This window comes from Solanum dulcamara, chromosome 5 (assembly GCF_947179165.1).
Source record: "Solanum dulcamara chromosome 5, daSolDulc1.2, whole genome shotgun sequence".
Classification (NCBI taxonomy): Eukaryota; Viridiplantae; Streptophyta; class Magnoliopsida; order Solanales; family Solanaceae; genus Solanum; species Solanum dulcamara.
Window position 1 is genome coordinate 28,473,225 of NC_077241.1, and position 21,957 is coordinate 28,495,181.

Sequence of the window (21,957 nt, forward strand, 5' to 3'; positions counted from 1 at the left end):
GATTTATTTTCATAAGTATTCAATTAGTATAAATTATCACTATATGCTAACATTCTCTTATATAAACTTTGTATATCATTTTATAATAGTTGAATTTTAAAATTGAGAATAAATCAGTCTATATGAGAACTTTATCAATTAGCTACGCAATGTACGGTACTTGTACAAAAGAAGGCAGTCCGGTGCAAGGTCTATTATACGCAGTACAAGTTATAATAATAATATAAATTTTAGAAGTCAGAATCAAAGAAATAATGGAGAAGTCTATAATGATGTGCTCCCACAACTAAGTCGTGCACAATTGAGATGGAGGTGGAATGGCTGCTTGTAATCCACGGCCTGGTGACACTGCTAGTATTGATTTCTTTCATCTGCGGCCAATGGCCTATCTTCGAAGGCACTTTCATTCAAAAAATCCACTTGTTTCTCACTTTTGGTGCCTGTGATTATTTCCGGTATTTATTTTAATGCACACATATACTTGTTGCTTGTTCGCTCCCTATAGTTTTTGTTATTTTGATTTTCAAAATGGGATTTTGCCCATATTTTGATTTTTCAGTCGGTTTGTGGGTGCTGTGTTTGGTCAAAGAGGTTCCGATGCACTCTTCTGCGTCGAGTACTATTGTTGTGATCGTCCTAATCCTACCCTCCAGGTTCTTTTTTCTTCTCAATTCACCTTATTTCAACTTCAAATCAGTTATTGCATTTCTGCTAAAAAGTTTACTGCTTTACCAGAATCTATACTGTACAATATTGTTGATAATGGCCGCTTCATGATGGCAAGATTTCACAACTTTTTCGCTGTGGGGATGTTAATTTGACAGTGTAGCAACTTTGAATATTTTGGCAGTAGCTCCATTTAAGGAAAAAAGAGGAATCATCTCAACTCGAGTACCATAATATCGTCAATTGCATGATGATGTTAAATATTATTTGTTGGAATGTGCGGGGTGTCAAAGAAAAAAGAAGGATGGTAGATATTTTACTTCGAAAATGGAATTCTAACATCGTTTGCTTAACAGAGACTAAAATGAATGCGTTGGTGGTTCTAGATGGACAGATTGGGCTGAATTGGAAGCACGAGGGAGTAGTGGGGGAATCTTGGTATATTGGACAAAAGAAGATGACAATGTATGGATAAGCTGTTGGGACAACATTCTGTTACTGTAATTCTTGAGGAAGGGAGCTCAGGGCTGCAGTATGCATTTACAGGGGTATATGGACCATGTGATAGAAAAGAAAGAAAAACATTTATGGAAAGAGCTGGCAGATGTTCACAGAACTGTAACTCGGCCTTGGGCAATTGGGGGTGATTTTAATGTAATTAGATTTGAAGAAGAGAGAACGGGAAGATCCAGAAATACTAGATCAATGAGAATTTTCAAGAGCAATACAAGATCTTTCCTTGATGGATCTCTCTCTACATGGGGGAACATACACATGGTTTAGAGGAATAAATAATCAGATGGCTTTTAGACCGGATAGATTCCTGTTTTCAGAAGGGTGGGATGAGCATTTCAAGGCTATCAAACAAAGAGTTCTTCCCAGAACAACATCTGATCATTGTCCTATCTTACTGGAATGTGGTGACTCGAATAGGGGCAAGGGATACTTCAAGTTTGAAAATATGTGGTTTCAACATCAAGGATTTGTTGATTTAATAGACAACTGGTGGAAATCATATGATAGTCAAGGTGAACCAGATGTTGTCCGTGCTAAGAAATTGAGGTTGTTAAAGATGGACTTATAAAAATGGAACAAGGAAGTATTTGACAACTTAGAAGTGAGGAAGAGCAAAGCACTGTAATGTTACTGGAACATTCTGATCAGATTCTAAGAAATAATTAGAATAATGAGCAATTAGAAGTTGAAAGGAACAAAGTCATCAAAGAGTTAGAGGAAATAGGAAAATCTGAAGTATTAAGTTGAAGGCAGAAATTTAGATGCTTGTGTTAGAGCATGGAAGTAAAAACAGAAAAAAAATTCACAAGCAAGCAAATTCCAACAAGAAATTTAATCTTATTGATAAATTAATGATGAAAGCGGAGCTTGTTGAAGATTATGAGCTGATTAAAGACCATATTTAGGGATTTTATGAAGATCTTTTTTCTGAACTGAAGTTTGGAGACCAAACTGGGGAGATGATAATTTGAATAAACTGTCCGACGAAGATAAAGAGTGGTTGGAGAGGCCTTTTACTTTTGAAGAAGTGGAAACAATACTCAACTCTTTTGGTGGTGACAAAGCACCAGGTCCGGATGGTTTTAATCTTCATTTCTTTTAGAAGTGTTGGGACACTGTAAAAGAGGATGGATGGAATGTTGTGCATGCTTTTCGACTGAAAGGCACCTTTGTTAGAAACATAAATTCCACCTTCGTAGCTTTGATAACAAAAAGAAAAGAGCAGTGGAGATAAAAGACTTCACGCCTATTAGTCTTTTAGGAAGTGTATACAAGATCTTGGCCAAGTTGTTGGCTGAAAGATTGAAACTGGTTGTTGACAAGTCGATCTCTCATCATCAGAATGCATTTACTAAAGGTAGATAAATAACAGATGCAGCTTTGGTGGCTAACAAAAGTGTGGAACATTTGTTAAAATGAAGAAGAGAGGTGTAGCCTGCAAACTTGATCTTAAAAAGGCTTATGATCATGTAAATCGGCTTGCTTGATCAATGTCATGAAGTTGGTGAATTTTGGGAACAAATGGCTTGACTGGATTAGATTCTGTAATTCTATGGTTTGATTTTCAGTCTTAATAAATGAAAGTCCTCATGACTACATAAGTTTCAAAGAGGGCTGACACAAGGAGACCTCCTATCACCTTATCTATTTGTTTTAGTAATGTAAATGCTGAGTAACATGCTAAAAAAGGGCTAAACAATTGGGTTGGATCAAGGGGTTGTGTATTGGAAGAAACAATTGTAACAGTGTGATGTTGTTTCATATTTTAGATGTAGATGACAGGGAGAGTTCAAGGACTTGTTGCTTCATCAGATGCTTTCCCGGACAACTTTGTTAGCGCTTTATTCTGTGAGGCAATGAAAGAACAATTTTTTTTTCTCAGGGGAATTCTACTGATTTTTTAAAGAGTGTCTGGATTGAAAGTAAATCTGGGAAAGAGCAGTATATTTAGTATAAGTGCTGATGACTGTATAGGAGACTTAGGAAACATTTTGGAGAGTCAGGTGGAAAAATTCCCTATAGTTTACCTTGGATTTTCACTGGGAGTGAGAAGGAATAACCAGAATATTTGGCAAGGAGTTTTGGATAGATGTGCAAACAAATTGGCTCCCTGGAAGAAGCAATATTTGTCACTTTGGGGAAGACTCACATTGATTAATAGTGCTTTAGATAGTATGGCTTCCTATCTAATGTCATTATTTGTTATGCTTAATGCAATTGAAAGAAAGATGAACACTATGAGGAATAAGTTCTTATGGGAAGGAAATAGTAGTAACAAAAAGTTTTACTTATTAGATGGAAAGTGGTCACTAGAGGAAATGAAGGGGGTGGATTAGGAGGAATTAGAAACTTGAGATTGCACAATAAAAGCATGTTGTTTAAGTGACTTTGGAGATTTAGCAGGAACGAATGAGTAGTCTGGATTAAAATAATTGAAGCAATCTATGGTAGTAGACAAGGCTGGAATCCCCTTTCAAATATTTTATACACTAAAGGGGGAGTATGGAAGGGATTTGTAAATTATGGGCCAAGTTTCAACAATTCACTAAATTGGAGTTGGGGAATGGAGCAAAAATTCGATTTTGGACCAACTTATGGACCGGTGATGAATGCTTGAAACAAGGATTTCCTTTTTTTATTTTTATTTTTAAGAATCAGTTTGGGTTTATGCTAGGGTGGTCAACTACAGAAGCTATCCATCTGGTGAGGAGACCGATGGAGAAATATCGAAAAAGAAAGAGGGACTTACATATGGTGTTCATTGACCTCGAGAAGACCTACGACAAAGTCCCAAGGAAAGTCTTGTGGCGATGCTGAGAAGTAAGAGGTGCATTGGTGGCCTACATTAAGGCGATAAAGGACATACAAAGAAGCTAAAACACGGGTAAAAATGGTGGGAGGAGATTCGGAGCACTTTCTTGTGGAGATGGGGTTACACCAGGGATCATCTCTCTGTCTGGTTCTATTTGCCTTGGTGATGGATGAATTGACGCGAAATATTCATGATCTGGTGTCTCGGTGTATGGTATTTGTGGATGACATAGTACTGATTGATGAGACGCATAGTAGACTTAATTCTAAGTTAGAGGTGTGGAGACAAACTTTGGAGACTAGGGATGGCAATGTGGTGGGGCGGGTTGGGTTGAGCTCAACCCGCAAATTTTTTAAACCGCCCCGCCCCGCATAAATTTTTATGTTTTTTCTGTTTTAATTGAGTTTAATATGAAAAAATAAAATTCATATTTTTTTTCATTTTTCGCTAATTAACATCTCAACAACTAATTAATTGTTTCTAGTTAACATTTCAACAATTGTTTCTTAATCACTAATTAACTCTAATTAACATTTGTCTAGTTTAATTTTCTTTTTAAAAGAAAGAAGTTAAAATTAAAGTCAAAGTTTAATATAAAAAGTATATCTTTGATTTTTACTAATTACAAAGATTTAATTTTTTTCGGATTCCTATTAGATACCTTAAACCCGAACAAATCCGCAACTCGCCTGGAATCTGCCCCGCCTCGCATAATCTAAACCCGCCCCGCCCCACCCCATTGCCAGACTAAAGGTTTCAGATTAAGCAAGATCAAGACAAAGTATATAGAGTGCAAATTTAGTGATGTGATGCATGAGGTAGGCGTGGAAGTGAGGCTTGATACACAAATATCTCCAAGAGCGACAGATTCAAGTATATTGGGTCAATTCCAAGGGAATGGGGACATCGATGATGATATCCCCATTGTATTGGTGCGGCGTGGATGAAGTGGAGTCTTGTGTGATAAAAATTTACCACCAAAACTCAAATATAAGTTCTATAAAGTGGTCGTTCGACCGACTTTGTTGTATGGGCAGAGTGTTGGCCAGTCAAAAATTCTCATGTTCAAAAATGCATGTTGCGGAGATGAAGATGCTGAGGTGAATATGTGGTCATATTAGGAGCGATAAGTTTAGAAATGAGGATATTCGTAATAAGGTGGGAGTGGCTTCCGTGGTGGACAAGATGAGGGAAGCAAGACTGAGATGATTTGGACATGTGAAGAGGGAATGCACAAATGTACCAGTGAGGAGGTGCGGGAGGTTGGTTATACAAGATACGAGAAGAGGCAGAGGTAGGCCGAAGAAGTATTGAAGAGAGGTGATAAGACATGATATGACCCAACTTTAGGTTACTAAGAAAATGACCCTAGATAGGAGGGTGTGGAGGACACGTATTAGGGTAGAAGGTTAGTAGGTAGTATAGTGTTGTCTTGCTTAGGATGGTTGGTATTTGTCATTGTCGTTTACTAGTATTATTATAGTTCTTGTTTTGATATTTCAATTATCGCACTGTTTTTGTTGGTACTTGCTATGATTTCGTGATTGTCTCTGTCTTCTTTGTACTTGGATTTGTTGCACTTGAGCCAAGGGTTTTTCGGAAAATGCCTCTCTACCTCCACGAGTTAGTGGTAAAGTCTGTGTACATTCTACCCTCTCTAGACTCCACTTGTGGAATTTTATCAGGTATGTTGTTGTTACTGTGTTGCAATAATAAAGATGGAGTTGTGGTTGATTTTTATTTCAACACTGGATGTCAAATGAATTTTAGAAGGAATTTGAATGATTGGGAAATTGAAGACTTTTGTCAATTATTCCTTCAACTGGATTATACCCACATTGATCAGAGTAAGGGGGATTCACTAGTATGGATAGCTAGTAAACATGGAACCTTTTCAATAAAAAAGTGTTAATAGTTTCTAATGAAGCAAACAAGATTTTGGGATACTAGTTGGCCATGGAAAGGGATTTGCACCTTGGAGAACTAAAGCTCCTGTAAAGGTAGCTTGTTTTAGTTGGATTGCAACATGGAGAGCTTGTCTTACTCCGGATAATCTTCAGAAAAAAGGATTTTGCATTAAGTAATAGATGTTACTTATGTGAAGAAGAGTTGGAGGTGTGAATCACCTTCTTATGCATTGCACAATAGCTAGACAATGTTGGGAATATTTCTTCAGTATTTGCGGGATCTCTTGGATCATGCCCCAGAGTGTGAAGGAATTATTGGAGAGTTGGCAGCACCAGAGAATACATAAAACTTTGAAGCAAATCTGGAGAACTATACCTTTGTTGGACTATCTGGCTATTAAGAAATAAAGCTTGTTTTGTTGGGCAAAAAGGCCATATTTCTAGAGTTAAAAAACAAGTGTTTGCATAAATTTGTTTTGGTGGTGTAAAAGTAGTTTCGTTGATAAAATAGATCAATATATGGAGTTTCTGGAGTTTCTAGGAAGATGTTGTAATTGACTGTATGGATATTCCCAACAGTCTGTTGTAACTTTTGGTTCTGGTACCTTCTTGGTACTTAGTCAATAAACCTTTGCCTTATCAAAAAAATAAATAAACGACTTAATAATTATCAAGTGCTCAGAATAATAATACACTTCTATTGACACATTCAGTAGGAAAAATGTGGAATCGCAACTTCGATAAATTACTTGCATCGCATTAGATGATGTGAAGTGCTCTAAGAATTTGAAAAGTAACCATTTTGTGCCACTAATATACAAAAGTTGCTTTTATTATCTGAAAACTGTAGTGTGAATGATGAAAATTTCATCCAAAGTGAATCTTTGTGATGACAATTAAGCATTTAGTTTGTTTTTGGGACCTGGAAATGGAACTAGTCTCTAGGAGACTCAATGAGAGTTGCTTTTCTTCCTTGGTCTTTTTGTTTTCATTCTTTGGTCTTTGGGTTTTGTCTGTGTTTCCTCTATTTTCATGTCCTTTTTTTTCTTTTATGAATATAGAAACTTTATTTAAAAATTGTCTGTTACTAAATGCAGGTCATATATCTGGGAATAATTGGAGCCAGTTACTACTTTATTGTGGAGTCATCCTTTAAGTACATTCCTGGGCATTACCTAGGTGAAGTGCACAGGTAATATAGAATCCTTCTGCTTTGTGACACTCTCATATGCATCATTTCATTTGTCACTTGACTGTTGATTTTTGTGGTATATGTTTGTGAATTTTCCTAGAAATTACATAAAATTGCAGGTACATGAGCTTGTTGGCTGTTGGTGGGGGAATTCTCCTCTTTCTATTGACTAGCTTTTCTGACCCAGGAACTGTGAATGCTGTGAATGTTTCACACTATCTTTCTGCTTATCCCTATGACAATATTATTTTCTCAGAAAAAGAATGTCCTACCTGCAAGATCCCAAAGTGAGTGTGTTTCTTTCAATTAAACCTCTAAAGCTCTAGTTTACTACACTAGCTAATTGAACTTTATTTCTACTTCTTGCTCAGACCTGCTAGATCAAAGCACTGCAGCATTTGTGATCGCTGTGTTGCTAGATTTGATCATCATTGTGGATGGATGGTTTGTTTTTTTCCTTTTTCCATTCTTTTCTATCTCTCATCAAGTTAACTCTGTATCAGCTTATATTCCCTGTATATGTCCTAATGGTTTTCATTCTCTTTCTCCAATATGACAGAATAATTGCATAGGCGAGAAAAACACCAGATACTTTATGGCTTTTCTTCTCTGGTGAGCAAATGATACTGATTGGTCTTTCTTCCAAAGGACTTATCTTGTACACAAAGTGATATGAATTGGGTTACTTGAATAAACAAGAAAATAATGCAGAAGTGAAATACAAAGATTACCTGGTACCTGTTGTTGGTGGGAGGTGGCAGGTATTCTGTGGAATTAGTCGAGGTGCGCGAAAGCTGGTGTGGACACTACAATCATCAAAATTTGCAGATTAAAACTATTATGATACCAATAGAATCAATTCAAGAACTTATATCAAAAGTGATTTAGACCCCTGTTTCGAAGAAATTAGAGACAACAATTAGTATAAGACTAATTACCTTCTTTAATTTACTTTAATGAAAAAACTAAAGATATCAAGTTAATAATTAAGACAATTAATCTTATGTTAAAGGATCTTTTTTATGAGGTTCTAAGATAAATTCATAGTCACCACACACAAATGTGTGAGAAAAGAAACCTCTTAAATAATATTAATCATGTCTTTTGAAAATAACAAAAATCCATCCCTATATAAGGAAAACCTACCCCAAGTAGCATGAGATTCGATTCCTACTTTTATTGAAATAATAAATAGAAAACCTTAACTAGGAAATTTCAAATTAGAAAACTTTTAAATTAGGAAACTTTGTAAAAATACATACAAAACTAGCTAACAAAAAATAAGGAAAAGTTCCCAAATTCTACCAAGAAACACCACGGCAATGCTGCCCCTTTTGGGCTTGAATCACATGAATTTAATTTGTGCTTGATTTTCAGCCACTAAACAGCCTCCTTTGGAGCTTGAATTGCTGCCACCGTGGATGTGAATTGCAGCCCATTTATGGGCAGAATTTCAGCCCCTTGGTGGGCTTTTCTTTTCATCAATTTTAGGGTTGCATATGAGCCTCAATCTTCTTCCTCTTGTGCTTGGATTTGAACCATGAAATATGTGTATCACTTAGACCATTCTTCTCCACAATACTTGGGCTCGTTATTGAATTTTTCTTCCACAATAAACATCTTCTTGATTTTCTATTGAAAATAACAACTTTAATAGAGGTATGCCACCTTTGATGCTATCACAAAGTGCCCTCACTAGTGTCAGGGTAGGGAGTGGGCATGTATTGTACACATTCCCTTGCATTTTAGCAAAGAGTTTGTTTTCATGCCTCGAAACCGTGACCTACCCGTCACCTAAGGAGTGTCTCCGTCGTTGCACTAACACTCTTTGAGTGGCCTTTGTGTTGCAATAAGAAGACTATTCTTTCATTGTTTTCTAGTCCATTGTGTTGTTTTAACCTTGTGCTAACATGGTAGAATTAAAAAGATGCTTAGACCATGTGGAGTGGGTTGGGTTCCGTTAAAAGTATGAGAAATAATTGGGAAAATGCAACACACATCCATAAATTGGATAGGATATGTTACTCTCACAGGAAGTAATCTGAAGAAATAAGGATGTCACCATGATTAGAATATGGGATTACACTGGGCATGTTGTCATTGTTATTCTTGTAGCTTCAGATGTTACAAAGTACTTTTGATTGGAGAGCAGCGGCCGGATGATTGAAGGGAGGTTTCAGATTATCTCTTCTTTTTTTTTTTGGAAAGCCATTTTACCGGTCTGCAGTTCATCAAAGGTGTGGCATGAAACATCCTTTTATCTATGGTACCAACCTTCAATACATCATGAGAAAATACCCTTGATAGGGGATATACGTTATTGCTGTCCCTTTTCACAGCTGATGGCTCTTGTTAGTATTTGCATAATTTTGGATCTCACAGGTTACCTTTACTAGCACAGATATTCACTCTCCCCCAAATGCAAAATTAAATAGAAATAGAAGACTCCATTACTAGCATAAATATGATTGGTTTATTAGTTTTTGCATAATTTTGGAATTTGTAGAATACCTTTACCCTAGCACAAAAATTTACCCTCCTCCAATAATAAATGAAAATATACAAAACTCCATTACTAACATTGTCTTAAGTTGGGAACTCATCCAAACTCTTTATCGTCATCATCGTTATTGTTATTGTTATTATATAACAACAACAACAACATACCAATGAAATTCCACAAGTGAGGTGTGGGGAAGGTAGAGTTTATGCAGACCTTACCACTACCTCGTGCAAATCGAGAGGTTGTTTTCGAGAGACCCCCAGCTCAAGTGCAATAATTTCAGCTATGAAGAAAAAGAAAACAGTGACGAAAACATAATAACTAATGAGAGAAGCAGTGTACAACCTAATAGATAGAATATGTTCAACAACAAAATAGTACAAAGGGTGATAGATATAAAAATAAAAACTAAAACTACACTAATACGGCCAGTACAATGACAAACACTAACAACATTGAACCCACGAAAGCAAGGCAATGCTCCACTACCTACTAACCTTTTATCCTAATAGATAAAATATGTTCAACAACAAAATAGTACAAATGGTGATAGATATAAAAAACAAAAAAAAAACTAAAATACACTAATACGACCAGTACAATGACAAACACTAACAACATTGAACCCACGGAAGCAAGACAATGCTCCACTACCTACTAACCTTCTATCTTAATACACGACCTCCACACACTTCTATCTAAGATCATGTCCTCGGCAATCTGAAGCTACACTGTGTCCTATATAATCACCTCTCTCCTATTACTATTATATAATAATAATAATTATTATTATTATTATTAATGTTGTTGTCGTCCTATTATTATTTTGATAGTTTATATTTTATTTTTAATAATGGTAGTTTCTGGCAAGCTTGTGCATACCTTGATTATTCCACAGGGTATCTGCTCTCAAGTTAGGCAAATAGGAAGAGATCACCTTGCACTTTTCGTTGTCTCTCTTGGAATTTGAACTCTATTCTCCTGTAATTTTCACCCACTTCATTGATGGTTAAGACACCCTCTTGGTTGCTTTAAACTCTTTATTATTGTTGAAGAAAATACGATGCGTAAGTCGTCATAAAAGCTCGGTCAATGTGACTTTATTAGGGAAAATTCTTATTTTTCGTGTATTCATTTGTTTTCACGTCACATGCTTGTGAAAATATATATGTGAATAACAGAAGATTCAACCTAATTCTGAAAGATTTTGTACTATACACTGCCCATGCTGATAAGACTCTTACATCACCTTTCCTATTATTTTGAACATGCATCTGCAGGCATTTTCTTCTCTGTTTATATGGGGCAGTTGCTATTGCACTAGTGCTAGCTGGCAGACTGAAAGAACTACGGGTTATAGATATTCTTACTGGTGCATTGACTACTCCTTTAAATGTTATTGGTGCCCAATTGCATGTGAGACTCAAAGTAATAGCTGTCTTCCTCTGTTAATGCAGTTTATTATGGCTTTGAGAAATCATTCAGTAGTTTGGCTCCACATGTTGCTGTGGTAAGTGGAGGTCCACCTTTTGGATTCTGCCTGATTATATCCATCTGTTCCCCTGTTGCATGTGACTCTCTGTTGTCAAATTTTCATCTGTTTTGGAAACTTTAATAAATAATTAATATGTGAGTCCTTGCTCAACCTACTTTATCTTCTCGTCTCCAATCCTACTTTGATTTGCAGAACAGAAGGCTTGAGATATTGATGAGGGATTTCCTGTGGGATGAGATAAATGGAAACAGGAAGTTTCATTTTGTTAGTGGGGAGAAATTCTCAACTCCTATCAACTATGGTCGTGCATTCAAACATTGGGGATAGTCAATCACACTGCTAGGGAAGTGGCTATAGAGACATGCTAACGGAGAAGGGGCCATGTGGATAAAGGCGATTAAGTGAAGTAAGGCAACAACCAATTTTGTTGGTCGCAAAGAGTGTGACGGCCTTCTATGGGTTGAGTCAGTGGAGAGGCATAATGAAGGAGAAATCAGACTTCTCATTTATTGCAATTTCGTTGTAAAGGGGAACAAAATATGGTTTTGGCTCTATATATGATGCAGTTATAAAATGCGGAAAAACGACTTTATGCAATAGTTTTACTTTAGCAAGGGACTAGGATGTCATGGCAGCCAAGATTTATGGGAGGGAACAGACTCATAAATACCCTTAACCTATGGGAAAAGGCTCATAAATACCCATCCTCTACCTTTGGGTCTAAAAAAAACCCTTAAGCTTTGTTTTTGAGCTCAAACATAGCCCTAAAAGGCTAAAACTAATGGATGAATTCTGGTCAAATTTAACTCTTTAATAAAGCCATATGGCATTTTCTAATTTGTGGAACATTTTAATTAGAATAATTAAAACCCATCTAAATTTTAAAACCCAAATCCCTGCCCTTAAACTTCAGTCAACGCGTCAACTTAAACAAAATTCTTCTGCATTCAGGTAATTTCCTTTCAATTTTTTTCCTCTGCATTCAGCTAATTTTTAAAACCCAAACCCCTGCACTTAACCCACTTCCTTCTACTTCTTCTCTTTCCAAATTCGTTCATCAAAATCTCTTATTATCTTTGCATAAAATTGTTCTTTTGCGGTAATGTGATGTAATGTGTGATTACTAACATTTTTTTCATGTAAAAAATTCAGATTTGAAGTTATGCAGTTTGAGGTGAAATCTGGTCGTTCATGGTTTTGGATTTTAAAATTTGGGTGGTTTTTAATTATTTTGAATTATAACGTGGCACCAATTAGAAAATGCCGCGTGGCATTTTAAAGAGGTAAATTTGACCAGAATTCAGCTCTTAGTTTGTGGGGTATGTTTGAGCCTAAAAACAAACCTTAAGGGTATTTTTAGACTCTAAGGTGGAAGAGGAGTATTTATGAGCCTTTTCCCGTAGGTTGGGAAATACAGGTCCTCACCGTCATCAGAGATTTCCTTTAGGAGACCCCTCCATGATTGGGAATTTGAGGAGGTAGGGACATTCTTTATGAGGCTCTGTAGTCATGTACATTTCGGTGAAGTGGACAAAATGATTTGGAGAGGAACATCTCCATAAACCCGTTTGTCCATGAAAATTATTCATCTCTTTTTGAAAAATTTTCACTTTATTTTAAAATCGGTGTTTGATGAACTAAAATTTAAAATCCAAGTTGGAGTTGCATTCCAAATTTAGGAAAGTGCTCCAAACCTGCTTACCAACTCTATCTTCATAAATTTCAAATAAAGTCCTCTATTCTCACTTCTCGAGAAAATGATCAAAATGGTCCTTAATGTATGGGGGTTGGACTGTCTTTGTTGTATGGGTGGAGTGTTGGCCAGTCAATAAGTCACATGCCCAGAAGATGCATGTTTCAGAGACGAGGATGTTGAGATGGATGTGTGGCCATACTAGGAGCAGCAAGATTAGAAAGGAGGTTATCCGGGAAAAGGAAAAAGTGGCCTCTATAGTGGACAAGATGACAGAAGCTATAGGGAGATGGTTTGAGCATGTGAAGAGGTGATGCGCTGACGCTCTAGTGAGGAGGTGTGACAGTCTAGTTGTAGGGGTATGCGAAGGGGTAGAGGTAGGCCAAAAAAGTATTGGAGAGGTGATTACAGGACATGCCGTAACTTCATATTACCGAGGACATGACTCTAGATCGGAAAGAGTGGATGTCGCGTATTAAGGTAGAAGGTTAGCAGGGGTAGAGTGTTTTGTTGCCTTGCGAAGGTTATTGCGTAGTACTAATTGTATCCTTATAGTTCTTGCCATATGTGTTTGTTGTGTTTCAATTATCACACTATTTTGCTGCTGTTACTGTTTCTTTCTTGTAGACTTTATACTATTTTTCTTATTTACTGCTATGCTTTCTTCATTGCTTCTTCTTCTACTTAGGTTTGATGTACTTGAGCTGAGGGTCTTTCGAAAACAAGCTCTTTACCTACACAAGGTAGTGTAAGGTCTGCGTACACTCTACCCTCCCCAAACCTTACTTAGTGGGATTTCACTAGGTATGTTGTTGTTGTCATGTATGGGGTTGGGCTATTTTATTCCCTTATATATACCATGTGGTCGAAATAATCCTTAATATATGGAAAAAAATGATCATTTTAATTTTTCATATATACCAACAACATATCCAGTTAAGTGGGGTCTTGAAAGGGTGGTGTGTACGCAACCTTACCTTTTCCTTGGGAAGGTAGAGAGGTTTCCGTTAGACCCTCAACTCAAGTAAAGCATATCCAAGTCATTAAGAAAAGGAAATACAATAACGGAGAAACCATATAGTGATATAGAAACCAATAGAGGAAACGAACATAATAAAACAAATAGTATGATAAATGAAGCAAAAGAAACAAGTAACAAACTAAAATCAAAGTAAAAGGCTACCGGAGAGTACTAATAATACTACTAATAAAGAAATCTCGATAATGCTCGACTACCTACTAACCTTCCACCCTAATTCTTGATATTCATATCCTCCTATCTATGGTAATGACCTCAGTAAGCTGCAGGTGTAAAATGTTTTGTATAATCACCTCTTCTCAATACTCCTTTAGCCTACCTTTACCTCTCCTAAGACCCATCATAGTCAACCTCTCACACCTCACAAGGACATTTGTGCATGCATCTTCTCTTCACATGCTCGAACCATCTCAACCTTCTCTCGCTCATCTTCTCCACCACGAAGGCCTCTCTCACCTTGTCAAAAATATTGTTGTTCCTAATTCTATGTCTTCTAGTATGCCCTTAGATCCACTCAATATCCTCATTTACGTTACTTCATCTTTAAGACATGTCAATTCTTGATCGCCAACATTTTACCCCATACAACATAGTAACTCTAACAACCACTTTATAAAACTTATCTTTAAGTCGTGTTGACACATTATTATCACACAAAACACTAAAAGTAAACCTCCATTTCATCTACCCCGCACCAATACGATGTGTAACATCATCATCAATCTCTGCATTTTCTTGATGAAAATATTTGAAACTACCTCTCTTCATGAGACTTGAATATCAACCCTCCCTTCCATATTTGCTTCGTGGGTTATGGCACTGAAGTTGCACTCTAAGTGCTCTATCTTTGTCCTACTCAACTTGAACCCTTCTAGGGTCTGTCTCCATGTCGTTAACTCCGTTGCTTATCTCGTCAATCCATACAATGTCATTCACAAATAACATACAACATGACACACCTCCCCTTGGATATGTCGCGTCAGTTCATCCATTAGCAAATAAAAACGGGCTAAGAGTTGAATCATGAGGTAAACCCATCTCAACTAGGAAGTGCTCCGAGTCCTCCCATTGCCTCACCCGAGTCTTGGCTCTATCGTACATGCCTTTAATCGCCCTAAGGTAAGCTACAAAAACACCTTTTGGTAGCTCAACAGTTGCTTGTTCTGAATGAAAGTGAATACAGACGCACTAGTCTCTAAACATCTCCATAAAACCCCCTAGGGACTTTGTCGTATTCTTTTTTTAAGTCAATTATCACCATATGTAAGTCCCTCTTCCTTTGCCTAAACTGCTCCATCAATCTCCTAACGAGATGAATGGCTTATGTAGTAGAATGTCCCGATAGGGCTGCGTATCAGTTGGTTCTATTTAGTTTTGAAGTTTATCACTTATCGGTTTAACTCAAATTTAACAAAAAAAACAATAATTGAAAATAACTTAGAAACAAGGTGACAAACCAAATGAACCATGCACATGAGTTGATAGATTGCAAGCAAACACTAGCACATTGTAGAATAATCGAGAGTTTGAGACAACTAGAAATAAAAGTATGGAACTAAACTTCTAAGTCATGGACTTTATATACTGAATGGTATAAATATAATTTATTAATTTACTATTGCGTTATCGGTTAACCCGTTAAGAAAAATTCCCAAACCGTTAAGAGCTGATAACCCGATAATAAAAAAATCAAAACCGTTACCAAAACCACTTTAATCCATTATCGATAAACCAATCTCTTTTTCGGTTTGGGTTATCATTTTCGGTTCGGTTTTGAATAGCCCTACGACCCGACATGAATCTAAATTGATTCTCGGTAATAGACACACCCTACTCACACTCATCTCCACCACCCTCTCCCAAACTTTCATAGTAAGGCTTAACAACTTGATACCTTTATAGTTGTTGCAATTTTGGATATCGCAATTGTTTTTGTACAGCGAGATCATTGTACTCCACCTCCATTCTTCTGACATTTTTGAAATCCTAAAGATGACGTTAAATAACCCAGTCATCCACTCCATGTTATCTGGAAAAGTCATTGCCGGGAAAAGTCGTTTCTGAGAAAAGTCGTTTCCTTTTCGCAGGGACTTCTGCACAACTCCTTATCACTATATCACTTTCTATAAAGGATAGTGTCAGTCTCTCTTACTATATAGGGTGAGAGAAGGTTTAAAATATTTTCACTCGAGAACCACACTACGACTATGTTAGGGGCCTTGAAAAAGGAAATAATGTCCTATCTTCTTTGTAATGAATAAGGTTCAGGAGGTTGATGGAACCAAAGTTCCAATAAAAAGAAGTGAAATAAGAATTAAAAGGACATCCCCCGGACACAGTCGAGACAAGACTAATTGTGAGTTTAAAGTGGTTTACTATGTATATTGCAAGAGTAAGCGTGCAATGGAGGTATGGAACCATATAGATCGCCTTTACAATATATGATCCTTCCAAACGGATTCCAATCAAAGGTTGAATGAAATTGATTCTTTTTTAGATATCTAAATCTAAATCAGATAGGAATAGATGGATAGATCTATCTTTCTATTCATATATTTTCTAATCAAGATGATTTATATAGTGTTGTAGCATAGGAAGAATCCCCAAATCCTTGATTTAGCCTTTTATGAAACTCATTTGGTGTTGGTTGACCAATTTGTTAATTACTCTCTTCAGCCTTTCAGCCAAAAGTTTAGCTATTATCTTGTAGACTCCACCTATCAAACTTATAGGTCTGTAATCCCTGAGTCAATTGCCCTCGTCTGTTTTGGGATGGGTGAAACATATTTAGCATTCAAGCTTTTCTCGAAAACCTGGTTATCATAGAAGTACTTGATGGTGCTCGTTATGTCTTCCTTGAGTAATTCCCAGAAAGTCTGATAGAAACTCATGGGGAAACGGAAACCATCAGGACCAGGGGCCTTGTCACTTGTACACAACTTGATTCCCTCCTACAGCTCCTCTTCCTCAAATTGTCTTTGTACCCAAGCTTTCTCCTCTAAGTTGATATTACTAGATCCCTGTAGGTTGAGTTCAGGCCTCCATTGTTCTGTTTCTTTATAGTTTATACAATTTTTGACAGAAACTGACAATTTCCCTTCTTATCTCTTCAGGATCAGTCACCTCAACTCCTTTTGTTTTCAACCTGTCAATATTATATTTTTTGTATGCTGTGGCCATTCTGTGGAAATATTTGGTGTTCTTCTCCCCTGCTTAAGCCATTGAACCCTAGACCTTTGCCTCCAAACTATTTCGTCATTTCTGGACACATCCTCATATTCCTTAGGAAGTTGGACTTTTTGTAATAGTTCATCTTGGATGAGAGTTCTCTGATCCTGAATTTTCCCCAGACTAGCTAACTGGTTCAGAACATCCTTCATTCTCTGTCTCCAGTCCACCCTATTTTCCAATCCCCATTGCTTCAACTTCTCTTTTAACAATTTCAATTTTGAGGCTAGGATAAAGGATGGGGTCCCATTAATTGAGAAGCAGGACCCCCATTCCCTTACCTTCTCCCTAAAGCCCTCGACTTGCATTCACAATTTCTCAAATTTGAAGTAAGATTTCTTCAAATTTAACTCACCACAGGTTAGCATAATAGGATTGTGGTCTGACCCCAGTCTTGGAAGTGTACTTTGCCTGATCTGAGTGAAGACTTCATCCCATTGATGAGTGTATAGGAATCTGTCTTCATTGACAAGATGAAGCCCTTATCTTCACCCTGTTCCTCGGTTCACTATACTAGAAGTTCATATGGAACACTAAATTTTGTAACCTCCTGGGGAATTGTTCCAGTAATGTTTTTTTTTGTCTCCTGATTAATCAGCATCCGCTTTTGATCAATCTTCATACGAAGCTCGAAGGCAACCTTATCATACCCCTTAAAGGCAGCTCAAAAGAACCTGCTGAGCTTGAGCACATTTGATCATAATGAAGCTCTGTCTTCAATGTCTTTTTCCGACAACGATTCATCACTTTCAAGAGGGCATGGTTCATCACAGATCATCAATTGCCCCATTGAAGACTCCCCTGGGAATTTATATTTTGCAAGGAAAGACTCGTATGATCTAACTAAGGATGCTTGCACCTTTTCTTGTTTTGTAAAATAAAATTTTCCCCTTTCCCAGCTCTCTTAATACATTCATACTTGTATTTGTGCTTATGGTTTGTTTCTTAATGATGATCTTCTTCTTTGGATCAGTGGTTGTTGGATTCATACAACACTCAAATACTTATCATGGTATTTCTGGCCATTGTTTCTATGCTACTGGCCGGTTTCCTTGCATACCACACCAAACTGTGTGTCACAAATACCACAACAAATGAGGTAGTCATTTTCTATTTAGTGCAGTTAAGTACATATTTCCAGTAGCTTATTCATGATTGTGGTGTGGCTGTGTGCTATGGCTTTTCTTCTCCTTTGTAGTACTTGCATTTTCTTTGGAAGTGAGCTTAGGGAACACATGTATCTGATAATAGAACTTGTAACTTTTTACTATTACATTACTCTCTTGGACCTTTCACAACAACAACAACAAACCCAGTGTGATCCCACCATGTGGGGTTTGGGGAGGGTAGAGTGTACGCAGACCTAACCCCCACCTTAAAAGGTAGGGCGGCTGTTTCCGAAAGACCCTCGGCTTAAGAGAGAAGAACAAGGGAGGAGAAACAAGGAAAACAAGACATAGGTCAGTAAAGCCATGCATATAGCAGACAATATAAAGATATGAATAATGAGAGCGATAAAGCGATAAAGTCAGGGTAAGAAAGATCGGGGATAAAGAAGCATTAACTACTAAAGATAAAATAGGATACCCAAAGTAGACTGGGCCAACTAATATAAGCAGTAATCCCATGCAAAATCATATGTTAAGACAAATGAGCGCGACTACGACTACTATGGAGAACCGATCGGCCACCTAGCCCACTATCTTAGTCTGAGTCCTCCATAGCCTCCTATCTAAGGTCATGTCCTCGGAGAGCTGCAACTGTGCCATATCATGTCTAATGACCTCTTCCCAATATTTCTTCGGCCTCCCTTTGCCCCTCCTGAAACCGTCCATAGCCAACCTCTCGCACCTCTTGGACCTTTCACCTGAAATGAAAAATGCCTTTTGATCCATCATTGAACAAAATATGGGCCAGTTGAAGATGATTAGATCTCAAAATATTTTGACAAAGAAAAAGAAATTATCTACTCTTATAAGTGTATCAAAACAATATTTGGACCAATTAAAATATTTAACTTGAAAAGCTGAGTATATTCATTTTGGATTTTTTTGCTAAGAAGTCTTGGGATAGAGGCTTGCAGCATTCTCTTTTAGGGTGATAGCAGTCTCTCCTTTATTTTTTTAATTTGACTATGCCAAGAATAAGTGAAGTAAAGAAGAAAGGGACTCAAGATTATGATAAAAAATGCATTAGAACATCCTAATCGTAGAAATGCATTAGTATATCCTAATCATATATTTATTGATTCAGCACAACTATAAAATTTTAGAAGTTGAAATACCCACTTGCTCTTAGTTCGCATCTAAAGCTAAATTTTGCTCGTGTGGACTGCAGACTTTCAAATGGCAAGAGTATTTAAGCTGGAAGAGGAAGGTTAATGGAGCAAAGGCAAGTGCAGCAGCTCTAAAAGAAAGTTTAGGTGAATTGAACCATGAAAAGAAGCATCCTGTGAGCAAATGGAAAGCCTTCTTCCAAAGGTCTGGTCTTGAAGAAGTGGAGGTTGTTATGAATAACATTTATGATAAAGGAATGCTCCAGAATGTCTTTGAGATTGTAGTTCCTCTTTCAACAAGACAGTCATTCTTGCAGAAGAAATCAAAATCAGGTTAGAATTGTCAGTTGGTGACCCATATCTCATAGGGGCTTGGTAGCTCATCCTTGGTTCAATGTCTTTAGTCTAATAGTCATACTACCAGGGAGACTAAATGTGAAGCACAATCATTTTTGCCAAACATATCACTGACAAGAATCGACAAGTCATCTACCTTTATTCTTGGGTTGGCATGACCAATGCAGTTTAAGTGCTTGTGGTGAAAAGATTGCATTAGTTCTGAGGTAGGGGTTAAGTTCGTCCATCAGTGTTGCCTCCTTTGGCCTTTTCTGTGGCTGCAGCTATTGAATGGAGGTGCTTACTGCTCTTTTTGTTGTGCATTTCGACTTCCTACTTTGTGGTGCAGCCTAGGTTCCTTCATATTTCTAGGATGATTTTTCAATCTTTATCTGACTTTTTATACCTCTGTGCTGCTCAGCAGCAGATTTTATGATGTACTATGTGATAGGGCGAGAACGAGTGCCTGGTATATGTTGCAATCCAATGTCTTATGTATCCACCAGCAGTGGAACTGGGGTGGATTGAATTCAAGTGAGTTTTTGTGCTCATGCAGCCATAAAGAGAGAATGTACCCAGCAGCTTAACTTCCTTCTGCTTTTTATTAGGTAAATGAATTCATTGATGTGTGGAAACTCTTGTAATACCAAAAAGTAGGGTACTTGCAATAAAATGTTTTTTTTTTCCACAAAAGGCTCCCAAACTTTTATACAAATAGGTAGGGGTAGAGGTGTTCTCGGAAAATCAAAATCGAATTAAATTGAAGGAAAAAATTGACACTTCTTTGATTTGGTTTTGATTTTCGAAACCGACGTAATCATGTTTGATTTTGGTTTTAAGCAAAAAAAAAATAGCCAAAAAAAAATTGAACTAAATTGACTATGGAAATACACCTATTTAAAAATTACTAGTTTCTTGACACATACATTGCTGTTGTATAATTTGAAGAGTAGAAAATAAATATATATTTTATTTTAATAAATAATTCAAATGAAAATTTGCTTCAATCAAGCAATAGACTTCGAAAGTTTGTTCCAAACAAACAACAAACTTCACAAACAAGATAATTAACTAGAATTAAAAAGGGAGATGATCAGTGTTACAACCATTTTAACAGGCAATATTGATAGTATTTCGATCTAAGCTATTACTACACAAAGAACAAGTATTTTCACAAAAGAGGTGTTTGTTTCACTACGTCTGATTGCAATATTTAAAGAACTAATTATTAATAACGATCGATTGAATATTTTTGATTAATACGGTAAAATATAGATTCTAGGGTTATGACGCTTCTATGTACTCATGTTGTGTCTACACCTTTGTTCTCATGCTAATTACCATATAGTTGTTGATTTGCGGATTGATAATAAGATCATGGTCTCACGAGCCTCTGATCTCATGTTCATTTTAGCCTCATACCTATATTATTAAGCGATGATATGTTAACTTCCACAAGTGTATGTGAACCAACTAGGGAAAACTAGGTATATCCCTATTCTAGCTGCAAATCTGATCCCTCATGAAAGCATCTGTAACACCTCAAAAATTTCTAAGTTAAGAGCTGAATCATTTTTCATATGCAAATAGACCTGAATCAGAGGATTTTAATTTTTCATAGTTGCTAAGGTCAATTCATTAGTGGGGAAAGAACTTTAGAGATGAATACATGTCATAAGAATCCTCTAGCACAAAGTTGAGTTGAAAGCTTTCTTTACCGATTGAGTTTAGGTACAAGATTTTACTTGGGTAAACTTCAAATGAGCATATCTCTTAGATTATGAAAGGTTATGTGTCTCAATACCTATGAAACTAAGTGTCTTTGAGTCTTTTTTTCAACGCCACCAACTGTTAGTAAATTTGAATTCTGAGTAAAAGGTTATGATCGATTTATCAGAGACTCTCTAGTCTAAAATTTATGTACCAGGTTTCCATGAAAGTATTCCACAACTCGTGAATCATTCCACGATCCATGGAATGGACTTGTGGATCAGAGCAGTGGAGGAGCCACCTTGTGACTAGGGAGTTCATCCAAACCCCATTCGGGAGAAAATTATACCATTTATACATGGTTAAAATAATTTTTTATGTATATAAAGTAGATGTCAAACCCCCTTCGACTAGTTCGTATGTCTACTTATTCAGATTTTGAATCCTTTATTTAAAATTCTAGCTCCGCCACTGGATGAGAGTCTGAGAGTTGAGTAAATCGTATGAGTTCCAAGGAGGGAGTCCTCGGGTCATGGATCATTCCATGAGTCATGGATCATTCCATGAGTCATGGATGGTCCTCGT

General features: G+C 36.9%; 1 protein-coding gene across 2 annotated transcripts; it reads left to right on the forward strand.

Annotated features, from left to right (window-relative positions):
* The first annotated feature begins 217 nt into the window (after positions 1 to 217).
* Positions 218 to 20,347, forward strand: LOC129889111 (probable protein S-acyltransferase 17). Of its 2 annotated transcripts, XM_055964264.1 has the most exons (10): positions 222 to 455; positions 560 to 653; positions 6,999 to 7,093; positions 7,213 to 7,380; positions 7,465 to 7,537; positions 7,653 to 7,705; positions 10,877 to 10,968; positions 11,054 to 11,106; positions 18,025 to 18,150; positions 19,389 to 20,347. In XM_055964264.1, the coding sequence occupies exons 1-10, from the start codon at positions 307 to 309 to the stop codon at positions 19,662 to 19,664; spliced, it is 1,179 nt and encodes a 392-aa protein (XP_055820239.1). In that variant the 5' UTR covers positions 222 to 306; the 3' UTR covers positions 19,665 to 20,347. The 2 variants fall into 2 exon arrangements, with proteins under 2 accessions (XP_055820240.1, XP_055820239.1); XM_055964265.1 differs by lacking the exon at positions 18,025 to 18,150 and having other exon boundaries at positions 218 to 455.
* The last annotated feature ends 1,610 nt before the right edge of the window (positions 20,348 to 21,957 follow it).

Bases quoted from the DNA above. Each gene is read 5' to 3' on its own strand.
- LOC129889111 (XM_055964264.1), top strand. From the start codon at position 307: ATGGAGGTGGAATGGCTGCTTGTAATCCACGGCCTGGTGACACTGCTA. The intron at 7,094-7,212 runs GTAATATAGAAT...ATAAAATTGCAG, and splicing joins TACCTAGGTGAAGTGCACAG to GTACATGAGCTTGTTGGCTG. The intron at 7,538-7,652 runs GTTTGTTTTTTT...CCAATATGACAG, and splicing joins ATCATCATTGTGGATGGATG to AATAATTGCATAGGCGAGAA.